We start from the raw sequence: 23,861 nt of genomic DNA on the forward strand, positions 1-23,861 counted from the left end.
TATTTTATAATGTATTATGATTTATTTGCCTCCTTCTGGCAACTCCTGCAACAGCGGTGGTGCCAAACATATTGCTTTGCTTTCCTTTGGACCACATCAGCGAGGCCGAGAGGAGGGTCTTGTCTTCTGGGCAGCCCAGGACCTCCATACACACTGCCCAGGCTTCCACCCAGTGCTGCTAACACAGCCGTTTGATTTCACCCCTGGCACTCCACTGCCTCTTGAGAAAGATGGATGCCAACAACTTTAGTTAGGTTTGGAATTATGCATTTTTCTTCATGTTTTAAGCCACCTTGAGCATGGTTTTAACTATCGAAGGGTGTCATACAAATAAAATTATGTATGTATGACCATGGCTGTAAGAATCCACAAAAACTATTCTTGAAATGCATGGCTTTCAAATATTACCTCTCCCCCAATACACACACACACACACATACAGAGAGAGAGAGAGAGAGAGAGAGAGAGAGAGAGAGAGAGAGAGAAAACAACTTCAAATAAAAATTTAACTGACAGGCAATTCTGCATACACAAGCACATTTTTAATAACTTAACCCCCAAATCTCTACAAAGATACTATACCCCGACATTCTTAAAATTTCAGATTACAATAATATACATGTTAATGTAACTTTTCTTACCAGTATATTCACATGTGAAGACAACAAAAAATGGAGTAACCAGATCATTTATGCCCTGAACATATCCACTGGCTGGATGACGTATTGCCCAGATAAACAAAATTCTTTCAAAGATCTGGGGAAGAAATGTAAAGAGCTGTAAAGCAATGAACTCAGAAGGCACAAAATGTAGGCATAATGAAATGCAAGTGAGTATCAGCATACATAATCAGCAAATGTTAATATAGTTTATTTATTATTCAAGGAAAACATTTAAAGATTACTAGCACTATGTAAAAATTAAGCGTTTATACAAAATTTAAATTGTTGAAAATGTACCATTTTCAACAAGTAAGGTTTATTCTCCTTCCTACATTTCACAGACAAAATTCAAAGAGCTTCTTAAGATGCATTCAGGGTCCTGAACACACCCAGAAGCCTTTCGGACTATTTCTCTTTTAAAGCAGCCTCTCACACCATAACAAACATATTTTGAAACACCTATCAGCTTCAAAAGCAGTTTGCCATTTGGAAGTGGGCCAAGAATGCTACTCGAGTCCTTTAGGACTTTGGATACTCTTTCACCTCCTCCCATGTTGCAGAAAGCTGCTTTTCTACAATGGAGAGTTATGCATAGTTCCAAAAAATACCTCTGCTCTACATATATGTCCTTAACAACACAGACATTACACTGGAGGGGGTTGCATCTAGGAAGCTATATTGTCATGATGATACAGGAGATCATAAAATAAGACCACTAATCATTAGAAGCATCACTTCTATTTATGGTTGATATTTGTAACTCTTGCTGCTGTAAAGTCAAAGAACTGAGATCAAGTAGACTGTGACTTGCAAAAAATGAGAGCCAGTAAAAAAGACAACTGGGAAACGTATCTCCCCAGTAGTGCCAAGATCTGGGTCTGGAAGATTAGCTTCTTGCTGAACTAACCCTGAGCCTCAGCACTATAGTACAATTGCTTTATAGCACAGTCTACTGAAGTCCATGGATAGGTGAGTGGGAACTGTTCATCTAACCCCAAATATGAGTCAGGGGTCCCTTTACATTTTTAATGCAAGCCTTAGGAGAGTGTATCCCTCTTTCCAGTAGGCTATAAACTGTGGCTTGAGTCCACCAGTTTTCAGCTTCTGCCTCATTGGCCTTCCCCTGCTTGCCCCAGCTAAACTTCAGTTGTCAACATTAGGGCTCCTGAAGGACAATAAGCATGCTCACCCCTTGTTGAGGGCATTAAAAAATATATATCCCAGGGAATTTCCCCAAGAATGCAGAAATGGCTGTCTTATATGGGTGTAAGATTGCTTGCCAAGAAGAACAACTTTTCAGTATGGCATTTCCAGAGAAGCTGAAATGTGTACTCCGACAATACACAAACAAGCAAATCACACAGTTGGGACAGTTAGATTTATTATCTCACAGTATTACTTGCCTCTGTTGCTTTGGGTTGAAGAATTAAAGCTTCCGGACTCATCCGAGGAATATCTATATGAATCTGAAAAAGAAATCTTTTAATTTTCAGAAACCTTCAAATGATGACTAAGTTCATAATGTTATTGTTGAAATTGCTTATTTAAAAAAAAAGCTAGTGAAGTAATGCAGGTTTTCAATTTTCCTTATTCTTTACAGGCCTTCCCTATATGCCTTTATAAAGTAATTAAAGTGCATATGAATTGCACAGGACTCAGTAATTTGAGCATTTGATAGACAGTGAATTAACACATAAAGGAAAAAAAATCAATGGTAATTCTGAATATGGGGAGTACGTAGGTTAACATTTCCCTTTTGTACTGCACAAACTCCTTCAAAATGCAGACAAAGCACAACACAAATATTAAAGACATATCCACAAAGTAAATGGTAGATCGAGTCTACAGGGCAACATCTGGCTAACAGGACTCATTTTGTAATATTTTACAAGATGCATTAGCTCTCCAGTGTCCCTTCTATTAGCCCCTCAAGAAAGGCTTCCTGAAGGTCTGGATTATCCCTTCCCTTCCATTGTTTTCATGGTTTTTAAACTATGTTCCTAGGAATCTTAGAATATCTTGGACGCCTATCAGGGATTTCACAGGGAGAGGACCAATAATGGCCAACAGACTTCCCTGAAAGACAGTTTGCTCACTACACTTTCTAAACAAGGTTCAGATGCAGGAGAATGTCAGGTGCATTCCAAGATGCAGACTCTGTTCAGGTGTGGCACTGGAGAAGCCCAGCTGCCTTAGCCAGTGAGTGCTCCGTGCAAATTGACCTCTACGAAAGGCTGCACCGGTATTTTAAATGCGCAAGATTCACACTGGCAACTGCCCAGGGGTTCCCAAAGTCAATGCGCAAAGTATTCCATGAAGACAGAAGATTTGGAAACCAGTGCGCTATACATGCAAAGGCCATATCTGTATCCAAGGTTACCTATAAATTGAGGAAAAAAAGGAATGAAAAGGGAAGTTAGCCACAGAAAGGAAAAGCCTGGTCCCATTGCTCTTTGTGTGCCTGGAAGGGTGAATGAGAAGCTCAATAAAAGCCAGGGGCACTCTCAGAAATGATGTGATGTAATATTGAAAAAGGCATTGGAATGCATGTGCAATTTTCTTTAATTAGAGACATTTTTCAGTTCCTTCACCTGTCTGTATGTCTCCTGGTGAGTTTCTTCATTTCTTGAATCATAATATTGTTCCACAAAAGCAAAATACTCTTTCCGTTTTCTTTGTAAAGTGCCTTCTCTCCGTTCTATATTTGCAGGGAGGTAACCCTAGAAAGTGACACACATTTTAAATTGTAGAGAAATTCTTTACCAATTGTTCATTAAAAACTCTCCCTCCCTTGAAAATTGTTCTATGGCCCATTTCTGATGCAAATTAACAGTTTCGCAAACCATGGCGACTTCTCTCATCTTGCACTGGCTTTGGTGCAGGTATCCTGGTTTTAAGCCAGAGTTCCTCATTACATCCAAACTGGGGACCTCTGATTTAAAACAAACAGATCACTTGACCCCCCCCCCAACTCTTTGGGGGGTTCATAATCCATATTTTATGATCCAGGGATGTACATTCAAAGTGGGCCTGTGCATTCAATGCAAAACACAGGTTCTCCAGTGCAATTGTAAATGGAATTTAATTCACTTTCCCCCATCCATTTTGTTCCTCTTTTAAAGAAAGCATTCACTTCAATATAGCATTGCATTTCTCTTCCATTTATGTGGTGTATTATTCCAAGTCATTCCACTGGTTTAACGAGACCAGGGTTTCCCAAACTTGGGTCCCCAGCCAGCTGCGCCAGTGGTCAGGGATGGGAATTGTAGTCCAAAAATAGCTGGAGGCCCAAGATCTAACCCAATACAGTGGTACCTCGGGTTACATATGCTTCAGATTACATACGCTTCAGGTTACAGACTCCGCTAACCCAGAAATTGTACCTCGGATTAAGAACTTTGCTTCAGATGAGAACAGAAATCATGCTCTGGCGGCGCAGTGGCAGCAGGAGGCCCAATAAGCTAAAGTGGTGCTTCAGGTTAAGAACAGTTTCAGGTTAAGTGCAGACCTCCAGAACGAATTAAGTACTTAACCCGAGGTACCACTGCATTGCCTACTCTAAGAGGTGATAGCTCCAAAAAGTTCCCAGTCTGAGATGCCTGTAAATAGTTTCTCCACTTCATATAACAGGCTACAACAGAGACAATATATAGCCTAACAAAAAGAATGTGTAACCCAAACCATAGGTAGGGAAGCTTGAGCAAACTAGCTATGGCTCCTGTGCTAATATATTCTAAGTCGCACTGAGGAATTATACTGGGTCATTGTGTACACATTTGCTTCACAGCCCAAAGTGAAGTGGGCCACTTCAGACTTGGTCAGAATCAAGAAGTGGTGCTTCTCCAAAGCAAATTTAGTCTGTCCCCAACACTTTGGAACACACAAAGAGCAGTCTTAAAAATGTATGCATCTCTTCCCATGAGAGGAAAATGCCAGCTAGGGGGATGGGAGAGTTGGTGGGAGAGGAGCTAAAAAATTGTGACCGACAGTTCTGGCTTGCAACCAGAAAATGCTTTCTCCAATCACATCCCAATGGGAATCAACAGTATTTTTAAAAGGGAATGTATTTGTCTTTGTAGAACAGGATATTTTCCCCCTGCAGTCCTATTACTCAGTAGATTAAACATTTAGGATTTCGGACTGAGTGCTTAAAACATTTTGAAAACAAAATGAAAGTGAAAAATAGCTGTTGATGAAAAATGAAAAGCTTCAGAGCAATCAAACCATATGTTGCACACCAGAGCGTTTCTGACAAAGTTTGGACAAGATTGATATAGCACACCCCAGGAGAAAAGATAAAAGAAACTTAATGTAAATTAAGCAAGTATTTGTGTATGCATGGCAAAGTACCAATACTATTAAGTGAAATGATTCAGGGATCTATTGAAGAACTTTTACAACCTTCAAAAGAAGAAGGCTACAGTCTATGAAGTAGGGGAAGTGTAGTGTACAAAACAATTCAACAAGTAATAAAAAGCTTTGATGCAAATCAATAAACTCATCTGGATTTAAGTAATCAAGCCTATGTGCTTGGTGTATACAATGCAGAAAGTGTTTCTGCAAAGCTATTTGTATAAAGTGTTACAGACTATGCTGGTAGTATGAGAACTCAACTAGTTTATAAACATTGCACACAAGTTATAAAAAGGCTGAGAAAAGGAAGCTATCAATGTAAAAAACTGCTTATCTTAAAAGCTAAATCAAAGAATAGCCATTTCCTCAATTTACTGGATCCTCGTGTTTCCTGTTCTATTAAGTCTTTCGCATAAATACAGCCAAGGAATGGACTCATAGGAAAGTCCTGCATATGAACGTGAAGCAGTTAGCTACCACTTTCTCAAATCTTTTATCTGAAGTCAAAGTCAAAGAAAAAAAGATAGACTTATTATCCAGGTAAGCACTTAATGGCCCCATTTTATCTTTCATAAGCCACCCTTATAATGTCAGTCTGAGAAAAGGAAGATGTCACACCCCAGACCTAAAAAGGAAGAATCCACAGCTGTAGCAGGCCTGGCGACAATGGCAAATTTGAAATGTAACCAACTTGGTCTAATAACTCAAGGCTTATTCAAACAAGGATTTTAAGGGGAATCTCATCTGTTGTAAGGGGAATCTTTCAGGGTTTGTTAAACTTCCAATTACAACCGAATTGGGGAACTGATTTCATATCAATTTCATATACTGGTTTGTAAGTAGAGATTTGTAAGTAGAGATTATATCAGTTGTTATCCAAATGCAATGGGTGGCTGTGGTTTAACAAAACCTGGAAGATTTGCATTATGGCACACAACCAAAGGGAAGAGCAAGTGTGCGGGGGGGGGTGGAGTCATAATTTAAAAGATAACTATGTCTGAACTTGGTCAGCGACTCATCCAAAGGCGGCCAGCAAGCTTCATGGTTCATCTGGGCTCTGGGCTCATGTCTCTCTCACAGAGATCCAACATTTTATTCATTACACTGGTGCCAAGGACATGAATAAAAGTTCCCATTATTGGAACATTTCATTTTCAGCACCAAACAGGGCCAGCCACTAGGCAGTAGCCTCAAGAGACAGATGTTGGGGGGCAGGAAGTAGCAGTGAGGTTTTGGAAAATAGCTGTGTGAAACACACCCTTGATCTCTGATCCCTAGCTAGCCTATTACCCTCAAGTGTAGCACAGAACACTATTTCCATGGCATTATTGACAACAGATCCAACAGCTAGTCCAAACAACTTTTGAATTTGAATAGGTGGCACCATCCTTTTGTTTACTTCAGGCTACAAAATGTCTTGGACCAACTTGACACCAGCTAAACACTACTGTTGAAACAATAAGTTGGAGAAAGACAAAGTTTCCCAGATATTGTATCAGCTCCAGATGCAATCTCTAGAATTCAATATTTAACTTTATGCAAAGTAGTGAGCTAGGATATTAAGATGTCAAGACTGCATTTCTTTTTCAGGAGTCTGTACTCTTCAGAATACATTATTTGTCCCATTAGAAAGCAATTTAATTTATGACTAAATATACCAATATTTCCCTTAGAACAGAGACATTTGCTGCTAATCAGTTTCAAAGATTAATCAACACACCCTCTCTTTTAGACAAGTTCAATATCCTGTTCCCTTGCAAGCCATGTTTTGTTTTTGCAGGTAAGAAAGCACACATTAGCCACTAGTTCAAATCATTTACCTCTCCTTCTGGTTTTAGGAGATCTTACAGACTTATTTAAAATTATACTTCAAAGGCTCATCTGTGCATGTGGACAAGTTAGAAGACATTCAGATAAAATGGGGGTGTTTATGTCAAACTAATGGCTATTCAGGGATGCGGGTGGCACTGTGGGTTAAACCACAGAGCCTAGGACTTGCCGATCAGAAGGTCGGCGGTTCAAATCCCTGCGACGGGGTGAGCTCCCGTTGCTTGGTCCCTGCTCCTGCCAACCTAGCAGTTCGGAAGCACATCAAAGTGCAAGTAGATAAATAGGCATCGCTCCGAGGAGAAGGTAAACGGTGTTTCCGTGTGCTCCTCTGGTTTCGCCATAAGCAGCTTAGTCATGCTGGTCACATGACCCGGAAGCTGTCTGCGGACAAACACCGGCTCCCTCGGCCTATAGAGCGAGATGAGCGCGCAACCCCAGAGTCGGTCATGACTGGACCTAATGGACAGGGGTCCCTTTACCTTTACCTTTAATGGCTATTCAGAGAATCTTTGTTCTTTTTCCTAATTCTAATACGTTTTCTTTTTACTGCCGATTCTTAAAAAAAAAACCACTTACTGACTTATATTTAAAGCTCACCCTTCACCATGCAGTCCGAGGGCAGGTTACAAACATCTCAATACAACATGAAATAAAGCATTACTTCTACTACATAAGATCACTACCATGTCAAATATTCAGCGACTAGGGGACAAAACACCATCATTTCAAATGGTAGAGAAGTGCTCAATAAGAAATCCATCTTAGGGACATTGACTTTGGGTAGGAAACATGGATTCAAGGAAGCAGGGACAAGGAAGGAGTGTGGAACGTTATACAATTTCTGCCTTGCTTCTTTAAAAAAAATCCCAATCTAATCAAAGTAATAACCTTGCAGCCAACATGGCTTATAGCTTTTCCCATTCTTCTATCAAGCCAGCATCATAGGGTAAATAGATGGCCTAACTCGGCTTGAACTTCAGGATGAAGAGTCAGCATTTTAAATGTATACTTTACCAGGGGAAGAAAAAAAAACAGCTACTGCATTCTGTGTACTTAATTTTAATTGCAAGAGACTACTTATTAAATATTCACTGTTAAGAGCTGCATCTGAATTTTGGATTAGAAAGCACTAAGCCTAGAAATTTATTGAGACTCATTAGCAAGAAAGAATCTTTTTAAACACTGGAAATCAGACCTCTTCTGAAGTGAACACTTCACATTCCCCACAGATTGATCTTCCTCAAAAAAGGGGGGGGGGTAAAAAAGAACACTGTTTTAAGTCTTCTCTAAAAAATTCAACAGTGCTAAACTGCGGGATGTGTAACTTGGAATGTTAAAAAGCCAACATGAATATTCGCTGATGAAGCAGAATTCATGTTCACTTGGGTGCAAGATACCATAGATATATATACCTTCCTCAAAACATTTTGCCACTAAGCAAGGAAACAATTCTACTTAACACCAGTATCAATAAACACCATTTTCTAATTTACACCAATACTGTAAGAAACACATATGCACATAGTTGGAATATACTTAACTTTATTGTTTGAAACTAATTTTTTATTTAACACTACAAGGCATTTAGGAGCTGGGGGGCGAGGGCAACAAAGAAAAATACAGCACTTGTCATGATTTACTACTCTATTCTCCTATGACAAACCAAGCTTGAAATTGAGAACAGAACAACGTCCTTTTTGTCACACTGTTTTGGAGCGCTACTGATTAGCTATGACTCAAGCAAAATTATATGTGGTGAGAGAAATAACACTATCATCACAAAATACTGAAGTACTTACTGAAAGGAGCTTCCATGTAATTGGCCGAACTGCTTTCGGGATTCCTGACCAGCTCAACTTCCGTAATTCTTCTACTCTCCCAACAAAAAAGAAAGAGCAAACTTCAGTTAGAAACCGGCACCAAAAAGCATTCAAATTTAGGTCACTTGAATAGAAAAACACCAATTTATATATCAAGCTATACAACATTAACAAGTTACCGTATTTTTCTGTTTATAAGACGCCCCCTTTTTGGGGGGACTCAGGTTTAAGAAAATGGGGAGAGATGGCCCCGTGTATAAGACGCCCCCTACTTTTTGATATTATTTTTAGGGGGGAAACCTAGTCTTATAGACGGGAAAATATGGTATATGTCATACAAGGCACTGTGCATGAAGCATAAGAACAGTTGATCACAACTCTGGGCTCTAAACATCATCACTGAATGGGGGGGGGGGGACATGGATCTTGTGTCACATAATCCTTAGGAACAAAAATAAGGATCTTCAGTAGGTCTGTAACAAAAATAACAGTTTGATCTTATAGCATTCCAGCAGAGGGAGAAAAACCTTTATCACAATACAGTTGCACTGCATTTTGGAAGCAGCAATAAGGAAGGATGTGGCCGTCCTACAGATACCTACAACTCCCATCAACCCTAGGCAGCATAGCCAATAGTCAAGGAGCCGGAGTAGTAGTTAAAAAACATTTCAAGATTGGCAGGTTCTCCCAGACCTACTTCAGGACTACTTTCAAAGCCACAGGGCTGGTCACATCCCTTTATCTTTGGAAATAAATACACATATACTGCAATTTACTGGCACATATGCAATCTGGACTGGAATTATATGGCACATTGCATCCACTAAAGTCACCTACAAGATAAAGCTGCCTTCATAAAGCATAGATCATACAGGTGTTGCAACTCAGACAGAAATATATGGAATTTCACGGTTGTTACTGAAACCATGCTGTCTCCTTCTGTTTGCTGACAACTGACCAGTGAAGACTATACAATCTGGAATGGAACTGATAATTTCTTAGCTTGTGTGGCACTTATAAAAGGCACCCTATCATGAAGCAAGGTGAAGTGGATTATCTTGAAGAGCCAGCTGTGGTGTCGTTTGAGCTTTCTTACATCTTTAAAAAAAAAAAAAGTTATAAAACACCACCTATATAATCCAGTACACAGAACAGGCAGAATAAAGAGGCAGAATAAAATGGCCAACCATGGCAGATTCAGATGAAAAGCATCTCTCCAATTTCGGGGTAGTGCAATCATCTTTATTTTATTATTTATTGAATTCATATACCGGCCTATTCCCGGAGATCTCAGGGTGGTTCACAGAAAATATCAACATAAAAACCACAATAGATATAATCAAAATAAAAACCACAACCCAAAAACACACACCCAAAAAAGAGCCACATTTTTAAAAGGGGATAGGATGTCAATCAGATCAACCAAAGGTCTGATTAAAAAGGAACATTTTTGCCTCAAACCTAAAGGTATGTAACGAAGGCACCAGGCGAGCTTCCCTGGGGAGAGCATTCCACAGACGGGGAGCCACTGCAGAGAAGGCCCGTTCTCATGTTGCCATCCTCCGGAACTCTCGAGGAGGAGGCACATGAAGAAGGGCCTCAGAAGATGATCTCAGGGTCCAAGTAGGTTCATATGGAAAGAGACAGTCCTTGAGGTATTGCAGTCCTGAGCCATTTCAGGCTTTATAAGTCAAAACCAGCACTTTGAATTGGGCCTGGAAACTAATTGGTAGCCAGTGCAGTCGGACCAGGATCGGTGTAATATGCCAGAAAGCCATGGTGTCATATGTACGTATTGTGCTGCCACTGCTAAAACACTGCCCCCCTTCTCCATTTTACCCTCACGACCACCCTGTGAAGTAAGCTAGGCTGAGAGACAGTGACTGGCCCAAGCTCACCCATTGGACATTCATGGCTGAGTGGTGATTTGAACCCTGGTCTCCCAGCTCCCAGTCCAACACAAAATGCTGGCTCTCTTTGATCACACCCTGTTGTAACACCTGGCAACTTGGAGAGAAACATATTTTTAATACAGTTTAGTATAATGCCATTTAATATAAAAGAGGGAGTTATCTTCAATGTCACATTCTAAATTCTCCCTCAAAGCCCAATTCGAAAATCAAGTTGTCTAGTCCTACTATAGCACAAGATATATTAATAGAAATATTTCAGCACATTAGGTTGATTACACCTTATTCCATCTATTTCAAGAAGCATTTAAGCATTACTTGCAATTTTAAACATCATTTTAGCAAGCAGCAGATTAATTCAATTATATCCTCTTAGGCACAACACATTCATAAGACTATCCAAAACACCAGTAGTCTTGGTAGGTAGATAATATTGAAGTTTATGACACAGCAGAAGCTATGCCATAAATGCTGTCTACAAATGCTGGATGTTTCTGGTAATTCAAACGTTCTTAAACAGAGGCTGGCTGGCCAGCATTGCTGAGGAACCTGAATAAGGTTCACAGATCCACACTGTCAACTATGTATAGCCAAGAGAGTCATAGCTACAAGCCAAGAAAATAAAGCTATAGAAGCAAGTCTCAAAACATACTTGAACAATAAGGCAGCAAGCCAATTCCTCAGCAGGCCATCTTGTATTTGAATTAGAAAAAGGTTCACCTTTCAGAAGTGTCATGGAGCCATCTGTTTGAGAGACCAGAAACCTCTGCCCTCATCCCTGCAAGGCTAGTCATAGTCTGCCCACTTGCGACTTCTTGATGCACATGGCCAGAATCCAAAAGATGCAGTAAAAAAAGGTTGCATTAGCATTCAGGATTTTTCTTCCTTCTTTAGTTCACCGGTCCCACTCATTTTTTTAAAAAAAAGTTGGGCGAGATTGGTAAATAGCCAGAGACAGGGACAGTGGACAATAAGTACACAAAACTAGTATGCTGCATTTTGCCAAGCCCAAGAATGAAAAAGGTACTGGATTTGCAAGAAATTCATGTGTATCTAGGGAAAAGGAGCTCAAGATTAAGCTTCTCCTTGCACCCTGCAGTTCCCCTCGTGTGGCCCGCTAACCCAAATATGCTCCAGATGACTGAAGAACCCTCTAGGGCAGACTTTGGAGGCATGCAGATGGGGGAAGAGAAATCATAAGTCCCACTGTGCAAGTGGATCTTCATTGCACATGCAGGCAGACACATCACTGGATATCACCCATTTTCTCCTGAGGTTTGGCTCCTTGACAGCCTTGTCTCTACTGAGCCAAGAGATAATTAATGCAAGCTGTATCATTACCAGCTGCTCTACGTGCATTTAAGAGACCTGTTTGCCTAGCAGTTGATCCCTTCATAAATGTAGAGAAGGGTGTTGAGTTCCTCCCCCTTTAAAAAGACTACATCAATGAGATTAGGAGTGGACAACCTTTTCCCATAAAAAAAGCTGAATTCTCTTGGAAGGAATCCGTTAGCAAATGTGCAGGGTCAGAAATGGCAGCAGATGGGACCAGGAATACTTTATACTCTCTCTCTTGTCCATCTTTGATTCTCCTGCTAGGTAATCCTACCTCAGGTGGCACACTCTTCCCTCCTCAACGATCCCAATTATGATTGAACATGTTACTACTAAGTTTTTTCCTCTGCTTAATAACAGCAGAGGGTGACAATTTTCATCAGGATGGTGAGAGGAGTTTTTTTGAGGAGGGAGAGGGAGAAAGGTTTAAAATTCTCTTCTCTCCGCAATCCATGTGATAAGGGAACAGTTGAAAAGAAGATGGGCTGCAAAAAAGATTAATCCTTCTTCTCCCTGCTTAAGTGGTATGTTGTGTTGGGATACTGCCAGGGAGACATAGGCCATCACTGCCTCCACGCCGACTCCGGACTCCGGACGTCCATCGACCTCCCGTAGATACAGTATCAGCAATTAGCGACATGAGCTCCAGAAATAGATTGCCACATTCCTGGGCTGATGCACGCTCTATCAGCAGAATTCACACAGTGAAAGTTGCACTCAGGAGAGTATCATTTAGAATGTTTATTCAGCGTTGGTCAGAACAAAGAAAAACATGACCGCCTGCTAGCGTGTTCTGGCGCAGAGAGAGAAAACGAAAGCAATAGCAAACATAAACATCCTGTGAACAGGAAATACGCAGACTCTGACTCACACAGCCTGCTCCCTCTTAAGGTGGAACGGAAATCTCCTAACATGTTGTGAGCCACAAAAGATTAGGAGTGGGTCAAAAGCAGTCCACTGGGTGCAGATTGCATACCGATGACAAACCCAGCCAGATGGGCGGGATATCAATTTTATATATAAAATACAAATGTGATATGTGCATTCCCCAAGCCTGCTGGAAGACTACATATGACCAGGAAATGTGCACAGTCCCTCTTTATGGACAGATTATTATAACATTCTCCATGAGGCCTAGTAAATGTGCAGGGGCCACTTACACACATTACCTGCTCAACTTACAGTTACCCTTACATCTACAACAGATCTAAGGGCATTTCCAGTGCACATTTTAGCATATCCGAGGTATCAGTGAAATCATAAAGGTCTTAACCAGTCAGTGACCTCACTGCAAGCATTTTTCATCTCATCTTCCTATATCTCTGCATTGCACACTCACTATGCAGACAGACAAAGAGATCTGCTTCCATGCTATCAAAGAATCAGAAAATTTAAATAATGGAAAAAACAAGTATTTGTTCAAATACTTTTGCTCAAAACACAATTGCTGTGTTTTCCAACTGCTCGTCTAGTCATTACAGAATGCTTACGCATAAGTTTGTTTACCTGATCTAATCTGTTTATATACATACATTCTGTTTGAATGGGGAAGGGGGAATAAAGCCTTTGTTGAGGATTTTTCCTGCAAATACTTAATTCTCCTTTTACGTTTCATTTCAAACATTTCCACACAAGCTGTGCTGTGCAGAAGGATACATGACATTGAGCAGACGCCCAGACATTAGAAACATCTTCTCTGAGATATTACTAAGCTTTTCTGTTGTAAAATTTTTCTCAAAAGAAGCTAGGATAACTAAGTTTTAAGCCCTAGTTAGTAGAGCACTAAGTTAGGGCCACAACGGCCTGGCTTTATGTAACGCTAAGCCAAACCACGATGAATTGTGACTTCAGATAGCTCAGTTGATAAAGCTTGAGATTTTCTACACCAACTGACTGTATCTATTCAGGAGACATTCCCAGCCCTACGTGGATATTCAGGAATTAATCATAAATGTTTTTATCCCATCTTTCCTTTAGTATGTAAAACACATGGGCCACCACAGATATACAACCCTCCCTTTAGGGGTTTTAACATACTGAAGAGTTGAACACTGCTCCAATTCTAGAAATTTTGCGCTTTACTCTCCCTCGTTTTAAATGAAAAAGACAAAAACTGCATTTCACATAAGTGTTTAAAAAGTTTAAATCGAGGCTTTAACATATTCCAATAAGGATATAGTGTCAAATATTACCATCTGCTTTGTGCATATAAAAACAGTTCTGTCTGAAATCAACTGTAAACAAACACTTCCAAAAAGTCTAATTACATAAGACTACTCTCTCAATACTGCTGATTTCACAGCCAATGTTCTACAGGATTTAATTAGGAAAAGGTTAATATTGTATGGCATCATATGGACCCTCTTTTTCTAGCTTCCTGTGGCTAAAATAGCAAAAGTCTATACAGGTTTACGATGATCACAGACAAGACATTTTAAAAAGAGAAAGCTGGTTGCTTCTTAGTAAACAACTGCAAACCACTACTTTGATCATGCAACAGTACTTTCACAATACTACAGAAGACTATAAGCAGGTGCAAATCCAACACATCATTTATCCCTGCAACAGGTTGGCTGCAAGTATTTCAAATGCTGGGTTTTTAAAATGAGGTAAAAAAATAGAAAGATCCTATAAAATGAAAATGAAATGAGAAAAGATATTGCTCAAAGCAAATAATCTGATACCCGTTACCTCCAGGAATCCATTTTGTCACACATCCTAATGGTTAAGAGGACATGGGTCCTGCCTATGGCTACTGGTTGTGGTCACTGCCAGATACACAACCCATTCCCTCAGATGTGCTAATCTGACAGGGAACAGTGCTTGCATTACAAATGGGGAGGGATCCAAGATGGCAGCCAAATGGCACAGATCACATAAGAGGCTCAACAACCTCCCCTCCAAAAACTGCCTGCTAGTGGGATATTGGTTTTGGATGCAGTGCAAATTATTTGAAGTTAAATTGGGGTGACCTGGGTGGGTAAGGTTTATTGCATTGTACTCCAAAGTAACCTGCCCAAGAAACGGAGTAAAACCTCATCCTCTCCAGTTTGCCTTCTCTGAAATGTATCAAGCATCAGAAAAGGCTGGGGAAATGTGTTTCAACCACTGGTTGAGTGAGTTTGCTCTCATATTTAGAATAAATAGCCTGGCAACACCCCCACAGCAGCCAGCCACTTTTGGACAGGCCACACACCGCACTGCGCATTTTGTGATGGTACCCACAACACTCTCAAAATTCCCAATGTGTCCATAAAACCCAAATGGTTGAGAACCCTTGGTCTAGAATCTGTTCCATTTAATATGATATGCTCAAGTTTCCTAAGGCACATACAAAATGTTCAACAGTTTAGCTGCTGATATATCAGAGTATTTAATTTACTTTGCTGAGCAGCATGGTATTAAAAAGCAGAAACGTAAAACCTTACCCACCCCCATCCTGTTAAGTGCTGTTAAGTCAATTCTGAACATTCTGTAAGTACTTTAAGTAGGATTTCCTCATTCTTAATATCATGTCCTGTAAGGAGTGGCATGCCCCCAATTTTAAGATTCCAATAACAGTGGTACCTCGGTTTAAGAACAGTCCAGTTTAAGAACAATTTAGTTTACAAACCCGCCAAACCGGAAATAGTGTCTTGGTTTGAGAACTTTACCTCTGTCTAAGAATGGAATCTGAACAGTGCAAGGGCACCGGCGGTGGGAGGCCTCATTAGGGAAAGCGCACCTCGGTTTAAGAATGGTTTTGGTTTAAGAATGCACTTCCGGAACGGATTAAGTTCGTAAACTGAGGTACCACTGTAATTGTTCAGCATTTGTTTCAAACTCCCCTCTTTTGAATGAGCAATGAAAACCCCCATAACATGTCATCTTCTCCAATTGGCCTTGCATTGCATAGTCAGATGCAATACAGGCTTCACCCATTCCAAAGGTGGCATTCATTCTCCCTGCCAGACAATGTCTATTAAAAAGGACAGAAATTCAAGAGACTTTCCAGTTGGAAATAGCTGGCCACTCAATAAGTGCCCTGGTCCTTTGTTCTGGGACTAATATGCACATGGATACAATGGCAGTCTGCCATCTCTCCTACAACAACAAACCTTTTCAAAAAAGCTTGAAAATCAGAGGGCTCTTTGAGCCATGTCATCGCAACCTTGAAATGGAAGGGCCCTAGCTCTTTTACGTGATGTGAATTTAATTGGTCTTTGCAGAAGTGGGCTGTCCTACAGGTCTGTTTTCCATGGGGAGTTTCTGGAACTAAGCAGATTTATTTTACCATACAGAAGCAAACCTGAAAAGCTAGAAAAACAAGTGATAGCCATTAAAGTAACAGGACAGCTAGGATGTTAGTTTGAGAGGCACCAATTTTCTTGTTAAAAAAACAACTAATGGAGAAAAATATATAATGATGAAAGTGATGATGGAAAATGTCAAGAAATCTTACAGGGATGTTCTCTGACAATAAGGGCACTTGTGAGGTATATAGCAGCTCATTTTCTTTGGAAGAAAAATTCCATTGGTAGGAGTAACTCTTCTTCCAGCTGCCAGGCAGAGAAGTACTCCAGTTGTTTTAACTAAAAACCCAGACTTCATCCACACTCCTTTTTTCCTCTTAAAAGGAAGACAACAGCAATGACCAGTGCTTTTTTTCCTCTCCCTTTTTTTTTTTTTTTGCTTTAGACCCAAAAAATTTAATGAGCCCAGGGTCTCTAAGCAACATCAAGGGGGTGGAAGAGAAATTACTTTTGAGTGTAGGGATAGGGAACATTAAGGTATCACAAAGAATATCTATCCTGATGTAGCCATCAGACTGAAATGTCTTTAACCAAGTGTTTTAACAAAAGCAATGCACAGTGCTGCTCAAGCAGATGGAGAGAAACATTTTACTCTGTCCCATAATACTAAAGGTCGTTCTATAAAACTGATGATAGAAGAGATTTGTGGCGGACAGATGAAGCAAATTCACACAGGAAAATAGCTTCACACAATCAATGTAGCGATGGCCACTACCTTGAATAGCTACAAAGAGGCATTTAGACAAGTCTTCTATGAATTTGTGTAACAATGGCTATTAGTCATCAAGTTGGACCCGTAAATGTTGCTGTGCAACCGCTCCCATTCAGGGTGCCACCCACCCACAGATGCCTTCTTCCAGGAATACTCCATTCAATTTCCCTTGCCCCAATTTCCACCAACCATCAGACAAGCATTCTGTGCCCACTGAGCATTTTGCTGTCCACACTAAGCTATTTTAGGTTGCCCAGCTGAAATCACTAATTAGAAATGGCAGCCAATTTTGCCCTAGCACTACAGGCCTCAACGCAAGCCATAAGAACCCTGCTGGATAAACCCAAAGTCCCATCTAGTCCAGCATCCTGTTCTCACTGTTACCAATCAAATGCCTATGGGAAATACAATAGCAGGATCTGACCACAACAGCATTCTCCACACCTGAAACTCCAAACAAAGGGTGTTCAGAAGCATACTTGCTTCAATAGTGGAGGTACAGCATAGCCATTAGGCTTGTCCGCCATGAATTTGTCAAATCATCTTTTAAAGAAATCCAAGTTGGTGGCCATCACTACCTCTTGTGGAAGCAAATAGTTTAACTCCTTCTCCCTTACAAGAACCTATTCTTGCTCCTCTTACACAGGAATCCCTGTTTTTCCTGGAAGGGCAGGGAAAGATGACAAGTAAGCCAATACTTTAAACTTCTCCAACCTCTCCTTGTTGGGGGAGCTGTAGGAAACAGACCATATGAATTTTCAACAGCTGGAGCTAATAGATAAACTAGGCAGGCTCCAACAGGTTTTCAGGGAAGGGGGCAAAACCTACACATTCCTGAAATCCAACTGAATTCATTGGGGCTTACATATCTAGCTAAAAACGGCTGAACCAGATATGTCAATTATGTGTTTCTACAACACAATCCTCATTTAGTCTGTGGCAGATTTATGCTGAAACAAATACCATATTACCTAACAGCAATTTGATTCATAGAACTATACCACACAGTTGTATGGCAGAACATCTCTCTCTATTATAAATTATAGGGCCACCCAGCTTCAAACTAATGGGTACTGCCAGATTGTGGGTCTCCTTGAAATCACACACATAACTCAATGCAGTATTGTGTTCAAAACCAATATCCATTCTTCTATCACTTCCCTTTAAGTATCATATTTCTAGAATCATAATTTTAAGGGTCCCCACAATTCCTGCACATGCATTATCCATCCTGCGACATCAAAGAGTTAATTCAGCAAGATGAATGCAAATCGCTACATGAAGTAACGGTTTGCATGAACAATTAAATGATAGACATGATAAACTAGATTTATAAGCTTCACATCCTTATTAAACAGAATCCTAGCATAATTTAACTATAAAGAACTAGAATATTCTTCCAAGACAATAGATTCATGGAACTCCAGCTCCCCCAACAGCATCTGGGAAGTCAAACAGCACATACAGAAAATGGCTTTTATAAAAAGGCTTTATATCACTATGGAAACGACTGCAAGCATTTTTTTAAGAGTAATAGCTCTGTTAGGTGCTTCATTAAAAAAAAAAAAATCCTAGCAAATAAAGCCCTTAATCTTCAATGAAGCAAAAGTGTCAGTTGAATGCATACAGAAACTGATAAGTCAAATACAAGTGTGCTGAAGGAGTTAACCTGTTCAGAAAGAAATCTAGACAAAAAAGCAAGCTAGATTAGCTAACTAGGGCAGAAAGTTGGAAAATTTAATAGTGAAATAGATGAGGTGGAGATGTGAAAGAAACAGAAAATAACTGCATAAGAGCTTAAGTGAAAGGAAGCACAGAATGTTTAGAAGATCATTAAGAGAGAATTTTAATGTGGGTGGTCAAAAGGGCAAATGAGAGCTGTAGAAATAAGTGTTGATCTGCATAGCAATTGTACTTCATAAAACTTCCTTCCTATACAGGGTTTTTTTCCCCTCTGGAAACATTTATAGCTCCTTTAGTACCAGCTTGTACTGAGTATTTTAAAAATGCAATGCTTTTCACTAACGTTTTTACTCATCCCCCTTGCCAAAGAGGAAGGATGGTGCTAGCTGTTTGGGCAGCAGGCAACCAACCAAGATGATCCTCAGCTACCCACTGCCAAAATGACACCCCACTTCCCTCCCCCAGCTCCTAACTTCTGAAGCTGAAAGATTACATCAGATGAGTGCCCTTTACACTGGTACCTCTGGTTACGAACTTAATTCGTTCCGGAGGTCCGTTCTTAAGCTGAAACCGTTCTTATCCTGAGGCGTGCTTTTGCTAATGGGGAACGCGCCTTTGGCACGTAATTTCCATTCGCATCCTGGGGCAAAGTTTGCAGCCACAAGTAGCTACTTCCGGGTTAGCAGAGCTCGTAACCTGAAGCATTCATAACCAGAGGTACCACTGTACTTCCTGCACTGGTGTTGGTTGGTTGGCATCCGTCTTGAGAGACAATGGAGTGCACCTCTAGGGGTGAAGTCAAACCACTATATAGCACATCAGGAATCAAGATATTAATCCTACATATACCATCCTGGGAGTAACCCAACTGAACACAGCAGGACTTGAACTTCCACACAGTTGCATGGAACAGGAATGGTAAGCTCATAGTAACCAAAAGGTTGTGTTTGGTGACCAGAGATAGCCAAGATTTGAAGACTCTTGCTTTCTCTCAATTGATGAGACAAGTCCCTGGCAATTAAAAAATGCCCGGAAACCCTAATGCCACATCCTTGAAAAAAAAAATTAATTCTAAAAATTAAGCAAGCTCCAAATTTGTCTGTAACCTGGCCAAATCTCTCAACAATTGAGTCCCATTATTAAGAGGTATAAAGGCATTTCACTGTTGCAATTCCCATGATCACACTTCTTGTACATAAGGTGCCTAATGGTTTTACAAAGTATCTGTCATTCAGAAGTGAGGTAGGAAAGCTGACGGCATATTAGAGCTGGCTTAACGGTATTTGCTGCATTTTAGAGACAGCCCACCAAGTCTGAGACTTGCCATCTAGCACACGCTATTGAAACTTATGGTTCTCTGACCAACAAGGCACAGAAAAAGCAAAAAGGAGAAGAAATCTCAGGCACTAAAAAGATCTAGTCATTAGGGAGAGATAAACACTGGATGGAGAAAGGCAGCGAGCAGCTCTTCCTTTTTTGTAGTGCAATTTCCATCTTTTCCTCCTCTTAGAGGGGGAGCTTTCAGAATTCAGAATAAAGTACAAGGAATTGCATCCACCTCTTCCCTTCTTAGAAGCATCTGGAAAGTGAAACAAGATTCTGCCCCTCCCCCAAGCCTGTGTACCCTGGGAGGTGAAATTCCAGTCCAATTTCCACAGGAGAGATACTGATTATCTGGATTCGTGCCAGAAAACAGCCTTAGTCACTCTGGTGGATGATTTGCACTAGGGAATTGATGGGAGACTGCAATCTTACTGGTTTTCCTGCACCCCTCTGCAGCTTTTGATGCCATCCATCATGCTATCCCAAATCAGAGCAGGAGCTCATCTAGTCTTCACCATTTTCTCTATTATGGCAAACTGACTATAGGGCTTTTAAAATATCTTCTGTCAGATAGCTAGAGTTTCCGTTCCTAGAGCTTGGGCAGTACTGTTTATCCCAGTTCCTCCAAGGCAGCGGTTCTCAACCTGTGGGTCCCCAAATGTTGTTGGACTACAACTCCCATCATCCCTGAGCTCTGGCCTTGTTAGCTAGGGGTGATGGGAGTTGTAGTTCAACAACATCTGGGGACCCACCAGGTTGAGAAAGACTGCTCCAAGGTCCTTCTGCTGCCAAATACTGCCCTCCTTTTCCTTCAGCTAGCTCTGCATTTTCATTAATGCTCATGAGTGGTGATCAGCTTTACATTTGATCTAGAAAGAGCTGAGGAAGGAAATCGGGGAAAAGACTAGGCATCACTTGGGGAATTTGAGAGGGGCTGCTACAAACTGTGGGTAACTGAATCAAACGCTGAAATGAAACTGATGTCATGGGCTTAACTTGGTTGTAAAGTGAACAAGGATTTCAAATTGTTGCCAACAGATAAGCTGCCAGGCTTTCAAAAGGATCGAAGGTGACAGAACAAAGTGGGGGGGGGTGAAAAACAACAACTCAGAAAGTAAACATTTTCACTTTCCAGAATAAATAGAAAATGAATAGGAAGGAATTCAATTTCAATTCAATTCAAGTTCCCTGCTGCTCCCCTTGCCTAACAGAAGCGGATGTTATACAAAACAGTCAATGCATACAAGTTTATGTATATACAATCTATATGCAGATGGTGCAATATAAACCTTTATTTACGTGAACAAAGTCCTTATCAGGTTATGAAATCAAGTGCTACTTTATAAAACTAGAATATTTGATTTCATATCAAATACAATTCAAGGTGGCTGAAAGGGTGAGGGGCACGTCCACACCACAAACTTAAACATGTTTAACAACAATCCCTCTTTCCCAGAGTACTCTGTGAACTGTAGTTCTGCGAGCAGGAAAGGAGTATCCTAACAATTCCCAGCACCCTTAAAAACTACAGTTCCCAGGATTCTTTGGGGGAAACCATGTATGCTGAAGTGGTGTAAAAATGGACATTCATGAATAGTGCAGTTGAAACCAGAGAATAAATCAATGATCAGTACTGTCAGGGAACTGACATCTAAAGCGCCGCAGGTGCAAAGGCTCCCTGAGGTTGAGAGAGCAGTAGCAGCGGAAGAGGGAACCAGTAGAGGGCGAGCAAGAACTCCAAGGGAAAGTGAGTCGGAGGGATGGCTCAGAGACGCTTCAAGCGAAACCAGTGGGGAGGTCTCAGGACCTCCTATAGGGACACCCACACCTCGACGGAAACTGTCACGCCGAGAGGCCAGACGACGTGTTTCCGTTAAGGAGCTTTTATGTTGGAAACGTTTCCGAAAGCAGCCACTTTCGGATTCTACTAGTGATTGACGCAGCCATGCTGGAGGGGCTCCGTCACAGGCAGAGGTTTGAAAACCTGATCAAACTCTGAGGGACTTGCATTTTACGCACAAGCAGCTCATCGTCCCATCACAGCAATCCGAAAGTCACCGAAAGCCAGCTTGTGCAGAGAGAAGCATCATGAGCAACCCAGCCGGAACCGGGGGTGCAGGAGCAGCTGGAGGGGGTCCAAGCCTGGAAGAAAGGTACAGAGCGTTGGAGATCCAGTTGGCGCTGCAAACGGCGAGGCTTGAGGAGAGGAGGGCTCAGGATGCAGAAAAGGGAAAGGAGAAAACCACCCCGCTCGCCAGAAAGGTACCAGGATTGGTGCAGAAATTCGGGGGGGATCCCAGGAACTATCATGCCTTTAGAACAGAGATGCAATACGCTCTAAACTTGCAGTTTGATGACTTCCCCGACGAGGAATCGCGAGTGGCGTATGTGATTGGCCATCTCGAATCCGGGGCGAAAGATTGGGTTAGACCCCTGATGGCAGCGAATAATGAGATCTTAAAGGACACGAGGAAGTTTTTTCGTGCCATGGACCTGATGTTTTCCAGCGATATTGAGCAGGGGGTGGTGCGAAGGCAGTTAATGGCTTGCCAGCAAGGAAGCAGATCTGTCCGTGAGTACTGGACTGAATTTACTATGCTGATTCATAAATTGGGGTGGGACCTATCGGCGGAGCCCATCCAAATGCTTTTCGAAGAGGGGCTTTCTTCAACCGTCAAAGATGAGCTTTCCCGGGGGCCCAGGGCGGAGTCTATGGACCAATTAACCAAATCTGCGCTGGCCATAGGAGCGCGCCAGGAGGCGAGGGCTTTGGAAAGTCGGGAAGGGAAAGGAGACCGTTGGAGGGAGTTCCGCATTCCAGACATTCCAGAGCCATCTTTCCCGCCGGCAGAGCCGATGGAAGTTGGAACAGCGCGGGCGCGCGCAGTTTCAAATCCCAGTGAAGGGCGGAAGAAGGAGGGAAAGAGCGCCAAGAGATGTTATCTCTGCCAACAGCCAGGGCACTTTGCCAGAGTCTGCCCACAAAGAAAGGAATGGCAAGGGATGGCAGGAGCTGTTGGGGGAAAGGAAGAGGAAAGCAAGGAGCAAGTAAAAGCCAACGCCTGGCTGCCACCGTCGGGGCACAGCAGCCAGGCCAAAGAGCAATGAAAGTGCCCATGCCAGAACCTCCCAGACCTGCTTTAGTGATAGAGGTGTTACTAGAACTGCCAAACGGACACCCACTAAAGGTCAAGGCGCTTTTGGATTCAGGCAGCTCCTGTAATTTCATGAGTAAGGAGTTTGCAGCTGAGCACCAGATACAGACCATCCCTTTAAGTAACCCCTTGCAGGTGACTACGATTGACGGCAGAGAGCTGTTGGGGGGAGAAGTTAGCCAACAGACTGTCCCGATGATAATGAGAGTGGCAAGGCACACCGAACAGATAGCGTTTAATGTGGCCATCCTGGGAGGAGCGCCCATCATTTTGGGGATGAGCTGGCTGGCGCTACACGATCCGCTAGTGGGCTGGCATCAGAGGGTGGTCTCCTTTGGGTCAGCGCATTGCCTAGAACACTGCAAGGAGGGGAAGGTCTCGGGAGGAGACAGAGTCACACTAGCGGGGATGGAAGTGATGGGCAAAGGGAAGGTGCCCCCGCAATACGCAGATCTGAGCAACGTATTCAGCGAAAGGGAAGCAGACAAACTGCCACCGCATAGACCCTTTGACTGTCAAATCAACCTACTCCCAGGGGCCCAACTCCCAGTAGGCAAGCTGTACGCCATGTCAGACAGGGAGATGCAGGAGCTGAGGGAGTTCATTGACAAAAACTTGAAGCGAGGTTTCATCAGAGAGTCCCGAGCGGTGGGGGGCAGCCCAGTGTTTTTTGTGGACAAAAAGAACACAGACAAACCGAGACTGGTGTGTGACTTTAGGGGCCTCAATGCAGTGTCGGAGCCCCTGGCTTTCCCTATGCCCCGAATTGACGACATTTTGACCAGA

At 41.8% G+C, this 23,861-nt stretch overlaps 1 protein-coding gene across 1 annotated transcript in view; it reads right to left on the minus strand.

Annotated features, from left to right (window-relative positions):
• The window catches only part of TBC1D22A (TBC1 domain family member 22A), a 116,087-nt gene that overhangs the window by 74,470 nt on the left and 17,756 nt on the right, over window positions 1-23,861 (minus strand). The window contains exons 5-8 of the mRNA XM_081929162.1: window positions 8,645-8,715; window positions 3,254-3,382; window positions 2,066-2,128; window positions 642-756 (exon numbers count right to left, since the gene is read on the minus strand). Of these exons, the coding sequence (XP_081785288.1) occupies window positions 642-756; window positions 2,066-2,128; window positions 3,254-3,382; window positions 8,645-8,715 (378 nt within the window). The remainder of the gene's footprint in view (window positions 1-641; window positions 757-2,065; window positions 2,129-3,253; window positions 3,383-8,644; window positions 8,716-23,861) is intronic.

Source organism: Podarcis melisellensis, assembly GCF_964234715.1.
Source record: "Podarcis melisellensis genome assembly, chromosome: 10".
Lineage (NCBI taxonomy): Eukaryota > Metazoa > Chordata > Lepidosauria > Squamata > Lacertidae > Podarcis > Podarcis melisellensis.